This window comes from Podarcis melisellensis, assembly GCF_964234715.1.
Source record: "Podarcis melisellensis genome assembly, chromosome: 11".
Taxonomy (NCBI): Eukaryota; Metazoa; Chordata; class Lepidosauria; order Squamata; family Lacertidae; genus Podarcis; species Podarcis melisellensis.
The window spans coordinates 54,612,490-54,635,876 of record NC_138543.1 but is presented as its reverse complement, the minus strand read 5'-3'; the positions used below and the strand labels follow the sequence as shown (position 1 = coordinate 54,635,876).

At 45.2% G+C, this 23,387-nt stretch overlaps 1 protein-coding gene and 1 long non-coding RNA gene across 5 annotated transcripts in view; one reads left to right on the top strand and one right to left on the bottom strand.

Moving 5' to 3' along the window:
• The window catches only part of LOC309380271, a 162,130-nt gene that overhangs the window by 104,718 nt on the left and 34,025 nt on the right, over positions 1-23,387 (top strand). The gene's annotated exons all lie outside the window — the stretch shown is intronic.
• The window catches only part of LOXHD1 (lipoxygenase homology PLAT domains 1), a 175,919-nt gene that overhangs the window by 124,875 nt on the left and 27,657 nt on the right, over positions 1-23,387 (bottom strand). For all 4 annotated transcript variants that reach the window (XR_014172698.1, XM_081929534.1, XM_081929535.1 and 1 more), the window contains exons 2-5: positions 22,844-22,958; positions 14,044-14,124; positions 11,596-11,780; positions 2,619-2,717 (exon numbers count right to left, since the gene is read on the bottom strand). Coding sequence is in view for 3 of the 4 variants with exons in the window: in XM_081929534.1 (XP_081785660.1) it covers positions 2,619-2,717; positions 11,596-11,780; positions 14,044-14,124; positions 22,844-22,958 (480 nt within the window). In the remaining variant the exon portion in view is untranslated. The remainder of the gene's footprint in view (positions 1-2,618; positions 2,718-11,595; positions 11,781-14,043; positions 14,125-22,843; positions 22,959-23,387) is intronic.

Below are 23,387 nucleotides of genomic sequence, written 5' to 3'. Positions count from 1 at the left end.
ATGTGGTCAGCCATCGGAGCCATTTCCAGGCACAAGTGCAACAGGAGCATGCAAATCTGTGGGAATGTTCAGGGAGGCAGGAGAGAATATATTGTTTAATTATAGCCTTTCCAACTTGTGTTAACAAGTTCTACAATTTAGCAGAGTAACATTTCCCCTTTTTAAACTTGGGCATCCACAATAATGGCAGGACGCGGGTGGCGATGTGGGTAAAACCACAGAGCCTACGACTTGCCAATCGGAAGGTCGGCGGTTCGAATCCCCGCAACGGGGTGAGCTCCTGTTGCTCAGTCCCTGCTGCTGCCAACCTAGCAGTTTGAAAGCACATCAAAGTGCAAGTAGATAAATAGGTACCACTCTGGCGGGAAGGTAAATGGTGTTTCTGTGCGCTGCTCTGGTTCGCCAGAAGTGGCTTAGTCATGCTGGCCACATGACCCGGAAGCTGTACGCTGGCTCCCTCGGCCAATAAAGCGAGATGAGCGCCGCAACCCCAGAGTCGGCCACGACTGGACCTAATGGTCATGGGGTCCCTTTACCTTTACCTGCAATAATATAACTGTGGAGGCTGGTCACCCCAGAGAGAAGCAGTTTGGCTCCACCCTCCACAGCTGACCAGAAAGGCACCCTTATGGGGCGGCTTGGACGCAGAAGCAGTCTCTCATCATTTAAACAGTAACTCCGTCAACTAACAATTACAGTTGGTGAAAGGCAATTCTTTAACCTGTAAGGGCGCATTGCAAATCAATGAACTGCATAATTTGCACACTTTGAGAGTGGGGGCTATTTTGGTTCTGCTGTGTCTTTCAGGCCATGAACAGGGATAGCCTAACTGTGAGGGGTATCTTTCGTTTATTAAGCCACAAACAACTTCTTCTTCTTCTTCTTCTTCTTCTTCTTCTTATTATTATTATTATTATTATCCTACACTTTTCTTCAGCATCTCAAAGAGGCGCCTGCCCTGAGGTACGCCAATATGCAAAATGCATGTAAATTTAATTGATAGATTCATTAATCAATAATCTGCTAAAATGTACGTGCTTAATCAAGTGCAATTATTTAATCTGTTGAGAGAGACCAAGTAATTTGCCTCGATAGTTGTTTAATACAGGGCTGAAACGTGCTGTGGAGGGGGGAAAAAACAATTTCTGAAAAATTCCAGGAGGACAGCTGCACTCCTCGTGATGAGCGAAACTTGGCTCTGTGTACTCAACTCACTTGTGTTGCATGCCAATCTGGTTGCATCAATCAGCTCTGAGCACCTCACAGGCATTGCAGTGCTGCGAAGAGCAGGAACTGAGAAACAGGGAGTGGGCGGAAACGTTTTGTGTTTGTTATCCTTTTATCCCACCCTTCCTCCAAGGATGGGTAGATAACTTTTCTTCCCACCTGAGGCCCACATTCCTTTCTGGGCCACAGGCTTGCTGGGGCCACAGGCCAGTGGTAGGCGGGGCCAGAGACAAAAGTGGGAGGAGCAATGGGTGCAAATTTACCTTTATGCAGCAGGCGAGCTCCTAGGCACACACAAGCACACACCTTTCTATCCAGGAAACCTAGAGTTCAAGGGCATATTCCAGCCAGGCAAAAACACTCAAGGGAAGTGCAAAGCAGAGCTGGTGAAGGGCATCCCCCTGGGAGATGGGGTGTGGCTGGGTTGGGGGGGGTGATTTGAGGGATTCCTGAGGGTCAGACAGAGAGGTTTGAAGGGCTGCATTTGGCCCACAGGATTAAAGTTCACCTCCCCTGCCCAAGAAGCTTGCTCACACACACACACACAAAATACATATCAAGACTGTTAGAATTCCTGCTCCATGATTGCAGTCATGGGATTGTTGTCTTTCACATGGCGGTGTATGTTTTGACTCCACAGAGTGGGAAGTGACAGAGACAGGATGTTTGTGTTACTGTGTTCCGTGAAGTGGGACTATTGTCCTTTGTTCTTTTTCTCTTTGCTGTCTGATGCTAGAGAGAGAGGGAGCCACGTTGCAGTGCTCTGTGTGTGTTTATATGTAAATAAAGTAGATTAGCCAAAATGCTGAGTTGCTGAGGTCTGTCACACATGAGCTGCGAAGACTCTATGGATACCCAAGTGTGCCAGTGTCAGTTGGCATCGGGCTGAAGAAAGCTTATGAAGCTCCCGAACGATCAACCAGGAGGGAGGGAACATGCCAGTCGGGCATGTGTCTCTGCCAGGGTCCTACTCGAGTGTAGGCTGAACTTCTGACAGAGACAACAGCCCTGCAAGTTATACTAGGCTAACAGATGGTGCTTATCTATCCAGTGAGCTTTATGGCAGAGTGGGCATTTGAACCCAAGTCCCTCTGCTCCTAGTCCAAACACTGTGCCAGTGTTTCTCAGATTTGGGTTGCCTGCTGTTGTGGGAGTACAACTCCCATCATCCCTGACCACTGAGCTGCTAGCTAGGGATGATGGGAGTCCAACAACAGCTGGAAACCCAAGTTTGAGAAACGCTGCGTGTAACCACTATGCTAGCTCCCAGGAATATCCCCAACAGCAACACCCCTGTCTCAGAATAACATCTCGGGGGGTGTGGATTATTTCATTGTTCATCTGTTTGGTTTGCTGCAGACCAAAGGAAACAGATCCTCGTGATATCCTACCTGTGTCTCCATTTTGGCCGAAAAGGTTAATAAAAACATCTGCATCTGTTCCACTGCCACTTAGATCTCCTGTAAAAACTTTGACCACATATTTGTTCACTGCAAAGAGAGAGAGCAAAAACACACAACCTCGTTTAGATTATTAGATGCATAATGAGTTGGAACGGCAACAAAATGTTGCAGTATGGGGTGATGATCTTCAGGGATGCAGCTCCTCCATTCCATTCCCCTACCCTGATTATATATATTTTTACTCCAACAGTACCAGTTAGCATTCCCCAGCCAAACTGCCCTCATCTGGTCATGTTTTGAAGTTCCTTACTGGCATTAAAAAGAAAAGAAAAGATTTCTTGGTTATTTTGTAAACCTCAGGATTCCCTCGCCACCTGATACCTCCATCTTGTGCATCAATAATGCGCCTTTCAGAACTTGGAGAGATGGCCCAGGTGTCGGAAAAGGTTATTTATGTCTGCCACTACCGCAGCTCGCGTTTTGGTAGCCCAAAAATGGAAAAGGAGAGACTGAAGTCCCAACTAAAGAAGATTGTCAACTTAAATTGATGGAATATGTGCAGCTTGCGGACCTAACGTATAGCGTAAGAGAAGAAGAACATCATATGTTTAAAGAAGATTGGAATATGTTCATTGAATATATGGAGGAAAATTGTGTTTATTTGAAAACGTGGGCAGCATTAAGATAAATTCAACAGTGTGAATAAGTTTTGATGGATGTAATAATGGAATGCAGAATGGTTTAGTTTATATAAAATATGCAGGGATTTATGTTGTGCAAAATGAACCATGGAAAGAGAGGAAGGGGAGTCATTGATATTTTAAGGTTGTTTAAGTGAATATTCCAAAATGTAAAACAGAAAATTTAGAAATTTTTTTTTAAAAAAAAACTTGGAGAGATGGCTATTAATAAAGATGCTGACAATGATTAAAGCAGCCTGAGGCAAGACAAAAAACTCGTTCATATGTTAGTGGCTTACTCGTGAACAATAGATCCATTACTCAATGCAAATATAGTCATCATTTGTACATTCTCTAGACTCCAGCCTAGAGCTGGAACAGCCCAACTTTACATAAATTTCCAGAATCCATTATAATGTTCTAATCATCCAGTTCCTATGCAATATTTTTCTTTACAGCACTGAACTTTCCTTTCGCTTTCAGTCATATCCGCAACTGAGCAACCTTTTGGCTTTGGCCCAGCCGCTTCATCAGCTCTGAATCTACCTGTACTTGTCCTCCGCTCTTCTTCAGTAGCATGTTGGACGCCTTCCGACCTGAAGGGCTCATCTTCCAGTGTCAAAACTTTTATATGCCTGTTGTCTTTGCCCATGGAGTTTTCTTGGCAGGGATACTGGAGTGGCTTGCCGGTTCCTGCTCCAGGTGGATCACGTTTGGTCAAAACTCTCCAGCATGACCTGTCCATCTTGGGTGACACTGCATGGCATAGCCCATAGCTTCTCTGAGTTATTCAAGCCCCTTCACCACGGCAAGGCAGTGATGGACTGCAAGAAGATCAAACCTATCCATTCTGAAGGAAATCAGCCCTGAGTGCTCACTGGAAGGACAGATCCTGAAGCTGAGGCTCCAATACTTTGGCCACCTCATGAGAAGAGAAAGCTCCCTGGAAAAGACCCTGATGTTGGGAAAGAAGGAGGGCACAAGGAGAAGGGGACGACAGAGGATGAGATAGTTGGACAGTGTTTGACCAAACTGCGGGAGGCAGTGGAAGACAGGAGTGCCTGGCGTGCTCTGGTCCATGGGGTCACGAAGAGTCAGACATGACTAAACGACTAAACAACAACAATCATCCAGTAGCAATGGCTTCACAGGAACGGGAGGAGATACAGATGCTCGGCCTCACCTCTTAAAAATGGTCTTCCTCTTCAGGTGTTCTGGCAATAGATGGGATGGCTACAAGCAAGTTGTGAGAGGGAACCATGGGTGAAAGCACTCTGGAAGTTCAGTGATGCATTGCACTAGTTCTAACCACCCCTTTTGGACAATCCCCATAACACAGTGTGTCTGCTCCCTCTGCTGGTTACAAACACATTGGCCAGGAAATGAACAGGAAAATTTCATCAAAGTCTTAATAAAGAAAGACACTGAGCAACGATTATATGCAATCACATGATAGGATGATCAGGGCTGTTCTAAAGAGTCAAACGAATTTGATTGGTTCAAGGTGATGCTATTGGGTTGCAAATGTGAAGACTTGCTGCAATCCCTCGATCGGTGAATAGAAATCCCGTATGTATTCTGGAAGTGTATAAAAAACACACCATTGCTTTGGATGTGGTTCTTCACAGCCTCCTCATTATTGTTGAGGCTGCCTCCTATGTGTATTTTTATTTCAATATTTCACCTCGAGCCTACATCTTTCTCTTTGGGGTTCCTGAGAGGGATGCTTCCAGTCTAGAGACCCCTTTAAATTTCTCCAGCTTCACCAGGCATGAAGACTACATGTCTGTAAGAAGGAACAGTGGAAGAGCGAGGCAAGTAATTCGTGTGCCTGGAAGGGCTGTGTGAATTTCTCTGCTTCCCTCGGAAGACCTGTTTAGTGGCATCATTGACTAAATCTGGCAGGAAGGAGAGGCTAATTAAGCTTGGACTGGTTCCTAGTTTCACACGCACCCCGACATCTTGGCAACCAGAAAGAAGCAGCGGCAGAAAAGAGTCAAAATGCAAACAGATGGAGAAGACTGATTCGCCAGGAATCACGTCCAAATACATGTCTAGGGATCTGCAAAGTATCTTTGTCCCTTCAGCACGCCACAGATTTGTTTTTCGGATTCTTGCAAACAGAAATGGAAAAAAAGGAGAGAGTAATTGCCGCAGGTGTGTGGAACCACTTTCAGCCCGAAGGCCAGATTCAAATTTGGAGAGCTCTCCAGGGGCCGCATTCTGGTGATGGGCGGAGCCAACAGCTAAAATGGGTGGAGCTAAAGGCCACTGAAGGGAAAGTAAAGCAGCTAAACAAAAAAACAACAAAAAACTCAGCTAAGCACAACCAATTATATATTTTTACGCATTTTCTGTACATCTTCTGTACGTTTGCATTCAATTCCTCCTTAGCCTTAGGGGCAACTGCAAATAAAATAAGTAAAATTCACATAAAATATGTAAAATTGAAAACAAAACATTGAAAACAATACCCATTTTTCCATATACCTGTTAGGCTGGTTGATATGTTATTATTTTATAATAAGTTAGCTTAATCCTTGTTACTATGCACCAAATTTTCTCATTCCATTCAGATAGAGTAGGACTTATCATTTCCCCTCGCCTTTTAGTTATTATAATCTTAGCAGCCGTTATAAAGCTGAAAGCAATTTCTCAATTATTTTCCAAAACAACCTATTCTAGAAAACCAAGCAGCGATATTTTAGCTTCCAAGGGTATATGATATCCTAACATGGCAGAGATATTAACCTGAACCAATTTCCAGAATATTTCTATCTGAGAACAGTTCCAAGAGATACGTATGAAATCTGCCTTATTTAATCCACATCTTCAACATTTATTGTTGGCGTTTAGTCGATTAGTCGTGTCCGACTCTTTGTGACCCCCTGGACCAGAGCACGCTGGGCACTCCTGTCTTCCACTGCCTCCCGCAGTTTGTTCAAACACATGCTGGTAGCTTCGAGAACACTGTCCAACCATCTCGTCCTCTGTCGTCCCCTTCTCCTTGCGCCCTCCATCTTTCCCAACATCAGGGTCTTTTCCAGGGAGTCTTCTCTTCTCATGAGGTGGCCAAATATTGGAGCCTCAGGTTCAGGATCTGTCCTTCCAGTGAGCACTCAGGGCTGATTTCCTTCAGAATGGATAGGTTTGATCTTCTTGCAGTCCATGGGACTCTCAAGAGTCTCCTCCAGCACCATAATTCAAAAGCATCGCTCTCACTTTCATACATCACTACTGGGAAAACCATAGCTTTAACTATACGGACTTTTGTTGGCAAGGTGGCATTTACCTGGTCCTTTTAAAGCCGTCCAAGTTGCTTGCCATCACTGCCTCATGTGGCAGTGAGTTCCGCAGTTTAACGACACGTTGCGTGATGAAGTTCTGTCCTGAATCTTCCAACATTCAGCTTGGTAGGGCCACAGGTTTTGAGTTTCTGTATCCACTTTCCCCATAAATCATTTTACAATCGTTTATAAGGATGGCAGCTTTAAGTAACGAAGCAACAAGTCCTGGCTTTTCACACTCACTGCCGTTCCACATAGCCCCAAAGCCTTTCTGCACATTTGAGCTCACATTTGCTGGAGGTATTTGCTAAAGATGCAGCTCTCTGAAAACAGGGCTTTAGAAATTGGAAGCCCTTTTGCCTTCAAACCAGGCAAGGCATCGTGTTTGCTGCCCCCACGACTGGCCAACTGTGCCACTGGGCATGTTCAAAGCCATGCGGTTCTCCAACTCCAGCTTGTCGGTTTGGCAAGACCGGCTCAGTGCAAATCAGCCCAGCTGCTAGATGCCTTGCATGGATTAGATGGATGGAACCAGCAAATGTGAACTCAACCAAAAGACAGCCGGAGCTCATAGAGACAGATCCTTCGCAAACTTCAGCCAACCTACTGTATAATCCTTGCTTATGCTGGATCATAAATTGTGCATTGTTGCCCAGGTTTCTGACGCAACCTTCTGCATAGTTGTTTATGCAAGTCCTGAAAGACCTACACTGGCTCCCAGGATGTTTCTGAGCATAATTCAAAGTGTTGGTGCTGACCTTTAAAGCCCTAAACGGTCTCGGTCCATAGCTGTCAACCTTCCCTTTTTTTGCGGGAAATTCCCTTATTCCAGCACCATTTCCCGCTGCCTCCAGCTGCTATCCCAGATTGTTAGATATCCCGTAGACTGTCCCCAGGACAGGTGAGGCTGCTGATCCCTTGTTTTCCAATCTGAAAGTTGACAGCTATGCCTCAGTCCTGTATACCTGAAGGAGGGTCTCCGCCTCCATCGTTCAGCCCGGACACTGAGGTCCAGCACTGAGGGCCTTCTGGTGGTTCCCTCACTGTGAGAAGTGAGGTTACAGGGAACCAGGCAGGGGGCCTTCTCTGTAGTGGCGCTATGGTTTTCCCAGTAGTGATGTATGGAAGTGAGAGATGGATGATAAAGAAGGCTGATCACTGACGAATTGATGCTTTTGAATTCTGGTGCTGGAGGAGACTCTTGAGAGTCCCATGGACTGCAAGAAGATCAAACCTCTCCATTCTGAAGGAAATCAGCCCTGAGTACTCACTGGAAGGACAGATCCTGAAGCTTAGGCTCCAATTCTTTGGCCAACTCATGAGAAGAGAAGACTGCCTGGAAATGACCCTGATGTTGGGGAAGATGGAGGGCCCAAGGAGAAGGGGACGACAGACGATGAGATGGTTGGACAGTGTTCTTGAACTACCAGCATGAGTTTGATCAAACTGCGGGAGGCAGTGGAAGACAGGAGTGCCTGGCGTGCTCTGGTCCATGGGGTCATGAAGAGTCGGACACGACCAAATGACTAAACAACAACAATAGGGGTGAGAATAATCTTTGGCATATAGAAACTGGCAAAATCAGTGGGGCAGCTGTGACCCACTGGCATCAAATGTCACCCCTTCTCCATGGCAAACAAGCATATTACAGCAAGGAACATGGAAAGAAGTTTCTGCTTCTTGCCAGTAAGAGGGAAACCTAAAGTTTTTCTCACTTTTGCCCCACCCCGCAAAAAAACCAACCCACCCTCCCATTAACAATGCAATAATTGTTAATTAATCAGATAGGTACTTGATGTTTGGCTAGATTTGTTTGGTTTTATTTAATTGGAGTATACTGAGTTGCCGAAAAAGGTCCGTATAGTTAAAGCTATGGTTTTCTCAGTAGTGATGTATGGAAGTGAGAGCTGGACCATAAAGAAGGCTGATCGCTGAAGAATTGATGCTTTTGAATTATGGTGCTGGAGGAGACTCTTGAGAGTCCCATGGGCTGCAAGAAGATCATACCTCTCCATTCTGAAGGAAATCAGCCCTGAGGATCACTGGAAGGACAGATCCTGAAGCTGAGGCTCCAATACTCTGGCCACCTCATGAGAGGAGAAGACTCCCTGGAAAAGACCCTGATGTTGGGAAAGATGGAGGGCACGAAGAATGGCAGATGCAACTGATGGACTATATGCAACTGGCGGAGATGACTGGCAGAATCCGAGACCTGGGAGAAGAAAGGATGGAAGAAGACTGGAAGAAATTCAAGATTTATTTACAAAAATATTATGATTTATCGGAATGTTAAAAAAGATGCTTAGTTATAAATAATTGGCCATCACTAAAATAGATTAGGAACTGATGGCAAGAGAGATTAAGAAAAACAAATTTGCAGGAGAACAATTTTATTGTAATTAAATAAGCGGTTTTAAAATATGGAAATAAGATGATAATTTGCTGGACAAAATTTATTAATGATGCAAATGGGAGTGGGAGGCGTGAGGAAGTTCAAAGAGGATATGAAATTTTGTTAAACGGAGTGGTATTGTTTATTGTTATTGGATGTTTTCTTTTTTTTTCTGTAAAAACCTTAATAAATATTTATTAAAAAAAAAAAAAGGGAAAGATGGAGGGCACAAGGAGAAGGGGATGACAGAGGACGTGATGGCTGGACAGTGTTCTTGAAGCTACCATCATGAGTTTGATCAAACTGCGGGAGGCAGTGGAAGACAGGAGTGCCTGGCGTGCTCTGGTCCACGGGGTCACGAAGAGTCGGACATGACTAAACAACAACAACGAGTTGCCAAAACTGTAAGTGTAATGTTTTAATGTATCATATATTTTGATGTTAGCCGCCCTGAGCCCGGTTCTGGCCGTGGAGGGTGTTATTATTATCATTTATTATTATTATTTGCTTGGTCGGGGTGCTTCTTCATCCTAATCAGCCCTTGTAATATAACAGCTGCCCAACCATCAGAGTTGTGCTCCTTTCCAGGAAGAGTCTAGTCTCTTTCTGATGCGGGAAAAGCTACTCCGAGTTCATCTCCGTTGAACTGACCTTTTAGCCAGCAGAGATGAACTATGATTGACCTAAGTGTTGCGGGCTCCATTTTCACAAGTCTTTGACACCAGGGGGAGGTGGACTCCCTGCTCGTATTACATATACCTATGTAACATGCTCCACATGGTAAGATTGCCGGTGTTGCTTGTGAGCCACCTGCCTGGTTTGCGGCAAGTAAAATGATGGATCGACACTGCGGCAAACTTCACGCTGGATTATTGCTCATTCCCTTTCACTGGGAATTGCTAGGAGCTGCAGTTCTGTAAAGGGCAGGAAAGCATTTCCAAAAATGATATCCACAGCATCCTCCACAGCAAAGCTAAAATTCCCAGGATTCTTTGGGGGAAGCCAGGAGTGTTTCACTGGTTTGGAAGGGATGCAAGTGTTTGTAATACATATATCCTTGGAGGAAACCACAGAAAAGAACAATTCCTGAAGAAGCACACATTTGGCACACATTTGCTCCGAACAGAGTGCCTTCCCCTGATCAACCATCTCAGAACCTACAACCAGCAAGGGAGGTCACTGGGGGCTTGCCTGGTTGGCGGTAACTCATGGCAGGGCCTTCTTGGTGGTGGCTCCCTGCTTGTGGAATGCCTTCCCCAATGAGTTGCACCAGTCTCCCTCACTGTTAACATTTAGGAGAAAAATGCAAAACAGTCCTGCTGACCTAGGCTGAAGGTCCTGTCCTGATAACCCATAAATTATTAGTTTGAGTATGGTTGCTTTTAGGAATTTTTAAATGTTTTTATATAGTTGTTTTTAGTATTTTAAAATAATTTTTATTGGAATTTTATTTACAACATAATATAAACCCCCCACCCCACCAATATACAACCCACCCTCATTAAACGTGAACATAACATACAGTGAGCATAACATACAACAATACAAACAACGAAATAAAAGACTTCCTTTATCCTGTTCCTGGCCTCCTTATTTACTTCTTATAAACTGTTTCCTTCATGAATAATTATTAAGATTTTTCTAATTGTAACTTAAATATCCACAACGTCTCAGGCAGACATTAATCGAAACAAGTCCAGGTATGTATTTTAGGGCACTGTTTTGTGAAGTATTCTCTGCATTTTCCCCAGGCTTTTTGAAACTCTTGTCTAGTGTGATCTCTAATTGCCTCTGTTAATCTAGCCAGTTTGATATACTCTAACAGTTTGTCTTGCCATTCCATTTTTGTTGGCACAGTTTCTTCTTTCCAGTTTTTGGCAATTAGGATCCTTGCCTCTCCTGTGGCATAGAGTTGTTTTTAACTTGTTTTAGAAGTTTAAATTGTACGGTCTTAGTATTGGCATGTTTGCTGCCCTGAGATCCTTTGGAGGAAGGGTGGGATATAAATTTGAGGAGGAGGTCGACCCCACGGCAGAAACCCAACCATACCTCGGTCCAGTATATCTGAAGGAGCATCTCCACCTCCATCGTTCTACCTGGACACTGAGGTCCAGCGCCGAGGGCTTTCTGGCGGCTCCCTCCCTCCCTCTCCCTCGCTGCGAGAAGCCAAGTTACAGGGAACCAGGCAGAGGGCCTTCTCGGTAGTGGCACCCGCCCTGTGGAACGCCCTCCCACCAGATGTTAAAGAGAGCAACAGCTACCAGACTTTTAGAAGACATCTGAAGGCAGCCCTGTTTAGGGAAGCTTTTAATGTTTAATAGGTTATTGTATTTTAGTGTTTTGTTGGAAGCCGCCCAGAGTGGCTGGGGAAACCCAGCCAGATGGGCGGGGTATAAATAGTTGTTGTTGTTGTTGTTGTTGTTGTTGTTGTTGTTGTTGTTGTTGTTATGCCCGCTCTCCCTTGCTTTCTGTAAATTTCTTGATGGCGTCATTGCCCCAAGACTTAAATCATTACCATATTCTTTCACTTTATAACCACCTCCAGCATCACCATTTCAATGCTGTTCTGCACAGTCGTAAACTTAGCCCATTGCGGAATGACATACCTTTGGGAACATCCATGGGGTTAAGGCTACCGATAAGATCTCTGACATAGAGTCCGTCACCCTCATCCTTGCTCAGCCAATTGTTGCACGGGAAGTAGAAGCGGAGGTGGGGCCTGTTCATGTCCGTCACTATCACACGATCCAGAAACCAGCTGGCGTTCATCCCTGTGTTGTCGTGTTCAATTCTGTCACACAAATCAGAATAAGACTCGGGTTTGGGGGGTTTGCCACACCTTCGTGTTTAATGTAACAGTAGGGAGTGCTGAATTTTTTGAAATTTTTCAACAGTAGGGAGTGCTGAATTTTTCAACTTTCAGATTCCCAAAATGAGGGGTGCAAAAAAAATTGTAACATAACTTGGGAATTCAAAAGATATATTGAGTAAATTGATTAGCTTTGCTTGGTAAATAACGACATTAAAAAATAATTGACATTTTCACATTTCTGCGTAATTCCAATAATTTTCAACTCGTCTTGGCAAAAAGATTTTGTGAAAAGATGTAGGTAAAATTGCATAAAAATCATTAACAAGGATTGCCAACCAAGTATCGCAGTTATATTATATACTAGTATTATTTTTATCATTTCATATATATATATCATGTCGTAACATGAATAAGAACCGCTCCATTGACAAACTGGGGTTCTTCTTTATAACAATGGCCTGATTTGATTAGTTTCCTAATCTCTTGATTTAAACACAACTCTTAAGCTCATTAAAAGGGTTTCATCCTGTCATACACCCTCCAAGGGCAGGTGGCTATTCTCACATTACAGAATCACCAAATGATGAGCTATTTGCTCACATATATGATATTGTGGTGCCATTATGGGGGAAAGGCAGTAGCTGAGTGTTAGAGCACCTGCTGTGGATGTAAAAAGGTAAAGGTAAATGGACCCCTGACCATTAGGTCCAGTCGCGGACGACTCTGGGGTTGCGGCGCTCATCTCACTTTATTGGCCAAGGGACCTGGCATACAGCTTCTGGGTCATGTGGCCAGCATGACTAAGCTGCTTCTGGTGAACCAGAGCAGCGCACGGAAAATCCGTTTACCTTCCCGCTGGAGTGGTACCTATTTATCTACTTGCACTGGCATGCTTTCGAACTGCTAGGTTGGCAGGAGCTGGGACTGAGCAACGGGAGCTCACCCCATCGCGGGGATTCGAACTGCCGACCTTCTGATCAGCAAGTCCTAGGCTCTGTGGTTTAACCCACAGCACCACCCGCATCCTGATGTGGATGTAGAAGGCCCCAAATTCAATCCTCAACATCTCTAGAACCAGGAGAGATCCCTGTATGCAATTCTGGACAGCTGCTGCTGCTGATCAGAGAAAACAATACTGACCCAGATGGACCGATGGTGTTACTTGGTTTAAGGCCCCTTCCTAAATTTCTATATTCCAAGCGATGACTTTTATTTGCTCAGATAGCTTATCCCTGGGGACAGCACAGAATGTGGGAATTTCAAGTCAAGAATTTGGGGCTGAGTGGGGATTTTGGGCGGGGCCCTGTGCTAGGACGTCTGCTTGTGCACTGCGGCTTTCGCCCCTTCTTCTCAGAGGGGTTTGGAAGAAGCAGGGCATGGGGAGAGGAGAGTAATCGCTCTATCTAGCAAGCAGTGCCGGATTTACATATAAGCTAAGCAAGCTATAGCTTAGGGCCCCACTTTTTTGGGGGCCCCCAAAAAATTTAAAGGGGGGGAACTGGATGTACATTTCCAAAATATAAGATAAAAAACAAATGAAATAAAACCTACATACAGCAACAGTGGCAAATGGCTTTAGATACCTATTAGGTCCATAAATTACCATATAGCATATATTTAACAACAACAACAAAACTGACAATTTGTTGCTGACAAAGGACAGCTGGACATATAAAGGGCCCCATTACCTTCAGTAGTTTAGGGCCTCATCAAACTTAAATCTGGCCCTGCTAGCAAGCCATCATGCCTGCTTTTAATTCGGGTACTTGATGTGCACCTTATTGCTGAAAGCCCATGAATTTATCCGATAAGACCATGGGTAGGCAAACTAAGGTCCAGGGGCTGGATCCGGCCCAATAGCCTTCTCAATCTGGCCAGCGGACAGTCTGGGAATCAGCATGTTTTTACATGATTAGAATGTGTCCCTTTATTTAAAATGCATCTCTGGGTTATTTATGGGTCATAGGAATTTGTTCATTTATTTATTTTTCCAAAATATAGTCTGGCCCCCCACACTATATTTTAAACTTTTATTTAAAATGCATCTCTGGGTTATTTATGGGTCATAGGAATTTGTTCATTTATTTATTTTTCCAAAATATAGTCTGGCCCCCCACAAGGTCTGAGGGACAGTGGACTGGCCCCCTGCTGAAAAAGTCTGCTGACCCCTGGATAAGACTATGTGGTTCAGGGGAACCCAATATTCTGTGTCTCCATATTGTGGTAAGTTCCTCTACCGTACCTTATTTTTCTGATTGTCCCAACGTTGTTGGTTCTCACTCGAAAAACATCCGTTTTGCTCCTCTCAAAGGCAGAGCTGCTCCTGAAATATACACATGCCCCCAGAAAGAACAATTATTGAAAAGAAGGGGTTAACAGTGATTGTTACAGATGGTCTGCACATGCATTTGCACCACTCAGCTGACACATCACCTGATAATTTGAACCTAAGTGTGGTGGAGGGCTCCCAATATCTATTGTAAAGCACAGCAGTGGTCATGAAGCATCTGGTTCCTATTGGCTGAGTTGGTGGGAGGTGTCAGAATGTCCATGAACATTCCAAGGCTGAGACGATGAAAGAGGCAGCATGGAATTCTCACAGTCAGTCTCCCTTGAGGGAAGTGAGGGGTCATTTTGGCTGGGACAGACACCTTGGACTGAGGGTCACGCTGGGCGCATCTTGTGCTTCTCCCAGTGTTTTGGTTTCTTAAATTGAAAGACAGCATTGGAGGACGCCGTCAAGAGGACTACTGACAACCGAAGAGTGCTGGGTACAAACCAGAGTAGCTGGTCTTACTGGGGAGAGAAGCAGGAAGCAAGGAACAGTGAAGGCAGGGAATTTAAGAAAGGGAAGAGCAGGGGAAAGTTGGCCCTAGGGGGAAAACATTGATCCCATGTTCTCACAAGTTCCACGATGTGCAGAAACTAGGATCAGCTTGCTTCGTGAAGAAGTGGTGCTGCTATTACCTTTTCGTTGGTATGCATGGAAATCTAAGGTGTAGGACAAAACTCTTACTTTGGAGAGTTCATGTCACAGGTGAGATTTGAACCAGGGAACATCCAGAACATATGCTCAGTCTCTTCCATTGCAACCCTATTCATGCCTTCTCAGTAGTAAGTTCTATTGTTTTTACTCCCAGATAATTGTACACAGGATTGCAGCCTTAGGCAGAGTCACTGAGTTGTGCCCAACATGGAGGGGGGTGTCGCACGTATGTGATGTCACACGCATGCCGCCGGCACCCCCAACCCAGCCAGGCTGACTCGGCCCACCATCCTCCAGCCACCGCCAACCGCCTTGCCTTAGTAAAGGTAAGAGCTTTATGAAGACGCTTCTCCCTGCTGTATTCCCGGTGGAGGACATGCCAGGGTGAAGACGCTTTCTCCCTAGTGGAGATCGCCAGCGCACCAAAACCACCTCATAGGGCTGTTGTGAGGATAAAGTGGAGAGGGGGAAGAGAACTATGTAAAAGGTAAAGGACCCCTGGACGGTTAAGTCCAATCAAAGGTGACTATTGGGTTGCAGCACTCATCTCGCTTTCAGGCCAAGGGAGCCAGGGTTTGTCCACAGACAGCTTTCTGGGTCATGTGGCTGGCAGGACTAAACTGCTTCTGGCACAACAGAACACTGTGACAGAAACCAGAGTGCCGTTTACATTCCCGCCACAGTGGTACCTATTTATTTACTCGCACTGGCATGTTTTCAAATTGCTAGGTTGGCAGGAGCTGGGGCAGAGCGACAGGAGCTCACTCCGTCATGGGGATTCGAACTGCCGACCTTCTGATCAGCAAGCCTAAGAGGCTCAGTGGGCTTCTTGGAGGAAGGGGGAAAATAAATGCAATCAATCAATCAATCAATCAATTCTAAGCCTCACTGGATCACAGGCCTAGACAGGACACACAGATGTCATTCAGACTGACTTGCCCCCACCCCAACCTATAAAAATATAGATGCAACAGAAGCAGGAAGTGAAATCTACTCTGAAATGGTTGTTTCTTGTCTTTGATGACACACGGAGACATGCATATTCCTGTATGTTTATGTGGGGAACAGGGAACCTATGGCAAAGACGTTTCACGTGACTTCAGCATGCCTTGTGGTGACCATTCTGTGAAGTGCGTCGCCAAAATGCAGAGGTGACGTTGCCATGCACTGGTGTGGCAGCACACAGTGGTGAAAGGGAAAGAAGCAGAAAGCCTTGTGGCAACCAGAAAGGTGCCACCTTTGAGGAAATGCATGGCATTTTGTGCAATCGGCGCCGTGGAGCGAAACAGGGGGTCTCAAATGTCATGCATTCCGCAAGGCGTATCATCCGTCAACGCTCCGAAAACAGCCCGCCGGGGAGATGCATGAGATTCCATCCTTTTGCCATATTCCGTGAACAGTGTGACAAATTTGGAGCGGGGCGTAGGCGTCGTGCTCTCTCGCCACCCTTGCTGCTGAATCAGTTATTACCGTCAAATGTTAGCTGGAGCTAACAGGCAGGAATAAATTCCTTCTGGTTTTGCCTGTGAAGTTTGTTCTGTTTTGTTTTTGAGGAGACCACGGGGAAGAGAAGAACGGGAATTGGGAAGCCCTGAAAAGCAATTACGCTGCAGCGAGGTTTCTGACAGGGGTGACGCCTTGTCAGCATATAACACCTGTACTCAGAGATCGACACCGGTTGCTGATTTGCTCCCAGGTTAATTTCAAGGTGTTGCTATTACTATAAAGGTAAATACCGTTAGGGTCCAGTCACTGACGACTCTGGGGTTGTGGCACTCATCTAGTTTTATTGGCTGAGGGAGCCAGCGTACAGCTTCCGGGTCATGTGGCCAGCATGACTAAGCTGCTTCTGGTGAAGCAGAGCTGCGCACAGAAATGCCGTTTACCTTCCCGCCGGAGCGGTACCTGTTTATCTACTTGCACTTTGACATGCTTTTGAACTGCTGGGTTGGCTGGCAGGAGCAGGGACTGAGCAACAGGAGCTCACCCCGTTGCAGGGATTCGAACCACCAACCTTCTGATCGGCAAGTCCCAGGCTCTGTGGTTTAACCCACAGTGCCACCTGCGTCCCTCTGCTATTAGTATACAAAGCCCTTAATAATTTGAGGCCAGATTACCTACACAATCGCCTTGCCATATATTTGCCTGCTTGAGTGCGGAATTGGCACTGCTGCAGGTGACACATAATATCCCTACCACATTTGTAAGAACTCCATCATTTCGTGTGACAGCACCTACACTTTGGAACTCCCTGCCTATTGAGACCAAGCAGGTGCCTTCCTCTGTTCAGTGCCTGCTAAAAACATTCTTTACCCCTGATGTTTAGAAACACTGGTGTGAATTTTAAACTGTTTTAGTATTTTAACTGCTTGTATGCTTTAATGTAATTGTTTGCTGGTTTTATGGTTGATCTTTGTGTAAACTACTTTGAGGGTTGTTGTTTTTTTACAATCAAATGGAGCATAAATACATCAAACAGGGTATTCATTTAACAAGAATTTTAAAAGGTCAAATGAGAAGCTGTTTGGGAAGAATGGCAAGCTATTTTTCTGACATTTGGCAAGGTAAGGTGGAGTGCAGTTGCAGGTTTAAGTCAGGAGAGATTTAATTTCAAATGCTGAACAAGATGGCTCATTCTGGGGTCATAAATGAAACTAACTGGGAAGAGATTTGGGAGATGCATGAGAAAGTACTTTTTCAACATGGCAAAATAAAACAAAAACTCCTTTCAGTGATTGCTTAAAACCTTTTTCTTTTTCTCAGCTTTGACACGCCTATGTAGAATGCTGCCATACATTTTAATCTCCTTTTTTTTTTGCTTACTGTTTATTTTAATCATCTTTGGAATGTTTTTAACTGTCTTTCATTGATAATTCTAGTGTGTTTGTTTGTTTGTTTTTGTACACCTCTTAGAGGTTTTTATTACAATCAGGCAGTATGTAAATGGTGCAAAATAAATAAATGAAAATAAGAAAGATGTTGTTATGGCCGCTGTTGTGCAGCTGGAGTGTGTGTGGATGAATCTGTCATTTTATCTCAGGCCCCACCTGCAGTAGACATTTAAAGCAGTATTATGCCACTTTAAGAATCATGGCCCCCCGCAAAGCATCATGGGAACTGTAGTTTGTTAAGGCTGATGAGTGTTCTTATCCCCTATTCCTCTCACAGAGTTTTAGTTTACAGAGTGGGTTTAACAGTGAGTTCCTCTTTCCAGAGAATTCTGGGAATTAGGAGAATTTTGGGTCACCTTACAACTCTTGTTACCCTTAACAAACTGCAAATCCACGATAGTTTAAAATGGTAACATATTGCTTTAAATGTCTGGTGCAAATATGGTCTCGATTTCTCATTTTCCCCATCTTCAGTCCTCCACATCTCTGCAGCAATATGTTATTTTGCAGAAGAAAAACCCTCATGAAAATTCATCAGCAAATTTCTCCTAATAAACCCATTCTTGTATGCAGTTTTGAATAATATGCACATGTTTGCAAGCAATCCCCCCTGAGTTAACTCATTCTGTATGTTGTTTTCACTAATATGTGCACTTTTGTACACAACGTTTTGTTGAAGAAGAGTTACGCAACATTCACAAAAATGCAGAGTTTAAAGCATAGCCATGTTTGACCTCACACATTCGTTTGAAGAGTGTGAATTCGGTGGTTTCTCATTGAAATGAACACAAAACTAAATTTCTATCCCACCACCAGCTGGGCCTGATGGAAATGGTGGTCTAACTCTAAAACATCTACAGTGTACTAGGAGCCAACTTGGTGCACTGAATGTGTTTGAGTATTCTGAAATCATCTCCAAGTTGTGTCTCTCAAATATGGCAAAGAGGCCTGAAATTTCATGCATTTCCTTTACCATTCCCACATTATTTGTCTTTATAAGGTTTTCGTGTTTGAGTTGCTTCACTGGAGAAAGAAGGTCTTTTGAGGGGGAAACTTAAAAGAGTTTCAGGTACCTCTTGTCAGCGCTGTAGACATGGAGAAAATGTGGCGTTATGGTATGAAATTAGCATTTTCAATGAAACATTGAAACCCACAGGAAAGCAATCAAGCATCATATAGAACCTGGCACAACACTCCCAGTACGTTTCCGAGCACAATTCAAAGTGTTTGTGCTGACCTTTAAAGCCCTAAACGGCCTCGGTCCAGTATACCTGAAGGAGCGTCTCCACCCCCATCGTTCTGCCCAGACACTGAGATCCAGCACCGAGGGCCTTCTGGCGGTTCCCTCACTGCGAGAAGCCAAGTTACAGGGAACCAGGCAGAGGGCCTTCTCGGTAGTGGCGCCCGCCCTGTGGAACGCCCTCCCATCAGATGTCAAAGTGATAAACAACTACCTGACATTCAGAAGACATCTGAAGGCAGCCCTGTTCAGGGAAGTTTTTAATATGTGACATTTTAGTGTATTTTTCATCTTTGTTGGAAGCCGCCCAGAGTGGCTGGGGAAACCCAGCCAGATGGGCGGGGTACAAATAATAAATAATAATAATAATTATTATTATTATTATTATTATTATTATTATTACACAAGAAGGGGAGCCTAAGAGTGCAATCCTTGCCATGGCTACTCATAAGTACTGTATTTTTCGCTCTATAGGGCGCACCTATATTTTAGGGGGGGAATAAAGAAAAAAAAATATTTCCCCCCCCCCCAGCCCCAAAGAGCAAAGAAGCAAAGACAGTGAGCGTGATCCATCCCGCTGGCTGTCTTGGCTACCTCTTTAGCCGTGGGGCTGGGGCGGGGGAAGCCCGGGCTTCCCCTGACCCCAGCCCCCAGAACGGGTCCGGGAGCGGCAGTGAGGTTGCGCGCAACTTTGCCTTCGCTCCAGGAGCTTGCTGCTATCCACAAGCCTTCTGAGCCCGGCGGGAACTCCCGCTGGGCTCCGCAGGCTTGAGGATAGCTGCCTGAAGCCTGGAGAGCGAGAGGGGTCGGTGCGCACCCACCCCTCTTGCTCTCCAGGCTTCAGCAAAAGCCTGCATTTGCTCCATAGGATGCACACACATTTCCCCTTCATTTTTGGAGGGGGAAAAGTGTGTCCTATAGAGCGAAAAATATGGTAAGTCCTAGGGGATTCTAGGGGGTTTACTCCCAGTAAGTGAGGTTAGAATTGTCCTTTAAGCCAATCCTTTACCCACTTATCTGGGACTAAGCCTCATAAGACTCCATGTGACTTCCTTCTGTGTACACACCAGTAGGATTGTACTGTTGATCATTTTCCGTTAAGACTATGGGGCCATTAAGAAAACAAACCGCTTGGTAGAAAATCTGAACGTTGTACCAGCCATCTTCCTTGTTGCAGGCTGCATTTTAAGGGCTGTCACATGAAGATGGAGCAAGCTTGTTTCTCCTGCTCCCAACCAATGGATTCAAGTTACAAGAAGTAGGGCTGCCATATGTCTGGATTTCCCTGGACATTACAGGGATTTCAAAGGCCGAAGCATAGCTGTCAACTTTTCCCTTTTCTTGAGAGGAATGCTATTCGGAATAAGGGAATTTCCCTTAAAAAGGGGGGGAAGGTGACTGCTATGGACCGAAGTGACGTCCAGGGGGAAATCTCTAGACGGCAGCATTTTGTCCTGGACAATTTGGGGGGGTTTCCTTAAAAGCTTAACAACTTTTGGGATGTCCTGGTTTTTACTTTTCGAAATACAGTGGTACCTCAGGTTAAGTACTTAATTGGTTCTGGAAGTCTGTACTTAACCTGAAGCGTTCTTAACCTGAAGCAGACTTTCCCATTGAAAAGAATGGAAAGTGGATTGATCCGTTCCAGACGATGAAAAAACACCCCCTAAAACAGCAAGTTAACACGAATTTTACTGTTTCACGAGACCATTGATCCATAAAATGAAGGCAGTAATCAATGTACTGTACTATAAAATAAATAAGACAGTATCACTGTTTGGAGGGGGCTCCAAACAATCAGCTTGGCTCCCTGCATTCGTGGAGGCCTCAGAGAGCTCCTGTGGCTGGAGCCCAGTCGCAGAGCTTCTGCAGGCCCCGTGGATGCCAGGGCTTGGCTTCCAACATCCATGGAGGCCTCAGAGAGCTCCGTAGGCCCCGCTGATGTCCGGGTTTGCCTCCAGGCAGTGGCCTCCAAGAGCTTGGACAATTTACTTCCGGATTACAATCATTCGTAACCCGAAAAAAGTAAGTTGAAGCATTCGTAACCCGAGGCACCACTGTATGGCAACCCTACCAGAAAGGAGATTCCGACTCAACATCAGGAAGAACTTTCTGACGGTAAGAGCTGTTCGACAGTGGAACAGACTCCCAGAAGAGATGGTGGTTTCTCCTTCCTTGGAGGCTTTTAAGCAGAGGTTGGATGGCCATCTGTCATGGATGCTTTAGCTGAGATTCCTGCATTGCAGGGGGTTGGACTAGATGACCCTCGGTGCCCCTTCCAACTCTACAATTCTATGATTCTATAAATTACCCACCCCTCTTTTTCATTAATGATGTCATTCATTAATGACATCTTCTGATTCAGAACCATAGGGGCTCAGTCACCCTAGTTTTTGATTCACACAGTAGATTTCCTTCTACCAGTCCACAATAGAAAGTGTCCTTTCATACTGCATCACGGTGTGGTACGCTGGTTTGACATCAACTGATAGGAAGTGCCTACAGAGGGTGGTGAATACAGCACAAGATATTTTGGGCTGTCCAGTGAATCCGCTGGATGAACAGCGGAAGAACGTTGCCTCAGGAGAGTGAGGAAAATTCTCAGGGATGATTCACACCCTGGCCGGCACTTTCTTGATCTCCTGCCCTCGGGCAGAAGACATAGAAGCATGATTAGTCGCACCAACAGGGTAAAGAACAGCTTCTATCCATGGGCTGTTAGGCTGCTGAATGAAAAGATAACAACAGGGCAACTGACTTTCGGGTTTGGTGGGTGTGCGTCAGTAAACGAGGGGAATTAAGACTAAGAGAGCTGAGTGGGGGCTGCTCGTGGAATCTTACTGTATACAAGTTGTACAAGTGACAATAAAGTGTTTCGATATTTCAATACCACTAAACCTGCTTGGATGTGGGTCTATTGAATCTGTACTTAAATTCCATGACAAGGACATATACCGTATTTTTCGCACCATAGGACGCACTTTTTCCCCTCCAAAAATGAAGGGGAAATGTGTGTGCGTCCTATGGTGCGAATGCAGGCTTTTGCTGAAGCCTGGAGAGTGAGAGGGGTCGGTGCGCACCAACCCCTCACGCTCTCCAGGCTTCGCACACCTGTCCGCAAGCAGCGGGAGCCCAGCGCTGGGCTCCCGCTGCTTGCGGAGACTTGCCTGCATGCCGAAGCCCGCGCGCGCTGAGCTCAGCGCGCCCAGGCTTCGCGGACCTCTCCGCAAGCAGCGGGAGCGCTCCCACGGCTTGCAGAGAGCTGCCAGTTTGGGGGTGGGGTCGGGGGAAGCTCGAGCTTCCCCCACCCCAGCCCCACGCCTGGGGGGGAAATAATTTCCCCCCCCTTTATTTCCCCCCAAAAAAACTGGGTGCGCCCTATGGTCCGGTGCGCCCTATGGTGCGAAAAATACGGTAATCATTTTACCATTCACACAGCTCACCTGTCACTATGCAACAAGGCCTACACATGTCAAACTAGCCTCATTGCACCCAGCCCGTCTGTTCTCATTCCAATATCTTTCCCTCAATACAGTAATGCAAAACCACAGTCTCGTCTATTGACAATAACCACCCACTGCACTTCAATGCACTTTTAAGTGGCTCAGTTAACTATAGTACACTTTCTGTAAAGCTACAGAATTGTCAGGATATGCATTAGATGAGCTTATACGTTTTGGGATGAGGGGGTAAGCGAAAAAGGTTTCTGAATGGGCATTTCAAAACAGAACGGTAACAAAAGGATTAACACTTGTATGGGTCTGTGAGTGTTCGGGTTATACATGCAGGTGTCGCTCGAATTTTCGCATGCATTTAGAATGTGCTGCATCCATCAGTGAATCAAGATACGTCGCAAACCAAAATCTCTCATTTTAGCTTACTGCAGAGAACGCTGCTGAGCTCACAGATACCCAGTGTGACTCACTTGCTGGTCAGATGGGCTTTCGGAGTGATGCCAAATTCTCCAAAGAGAGTAACAAAGACATTGGCATCGGTCCCCGCTCCTCGGACGTCTCCTGTCACCGTCACGACTTCGTAGACTGTGGATACAAATTGGAGGAAATACATGAAACCAGCAGGAATAATGTATCTTACTCTCCAGGGTGGGGTGGAGCAACTGGTCAAAATGGACCCCACTGTCAAGATTTGAAACAAGATTCGTTTTAGGGTAAGGGCAGGATTCAGAGCAAAGATCTTTTCAATGCCTCACTTCTGAAAATATAAAGAGAGGAAGATTAGGACTGGAAGCAGAGATGAACAACTCTGTCAATTTCTTTGTGTCTCAGTTCCTCATTTTTCCAACCTCTCCATATTCCTGCAGTAGCTTACAATTTTTAAAAACAAGTCTTCATGAAAATTCATCATGGTATGCATTTTTGTGTTTTTAAACAGCAAACCACTCTGTGATCTTCAGGTGAAGGGTGGTATGTAAAGTTATGGAATAATAATAATAATCAGCATTTTAGCGT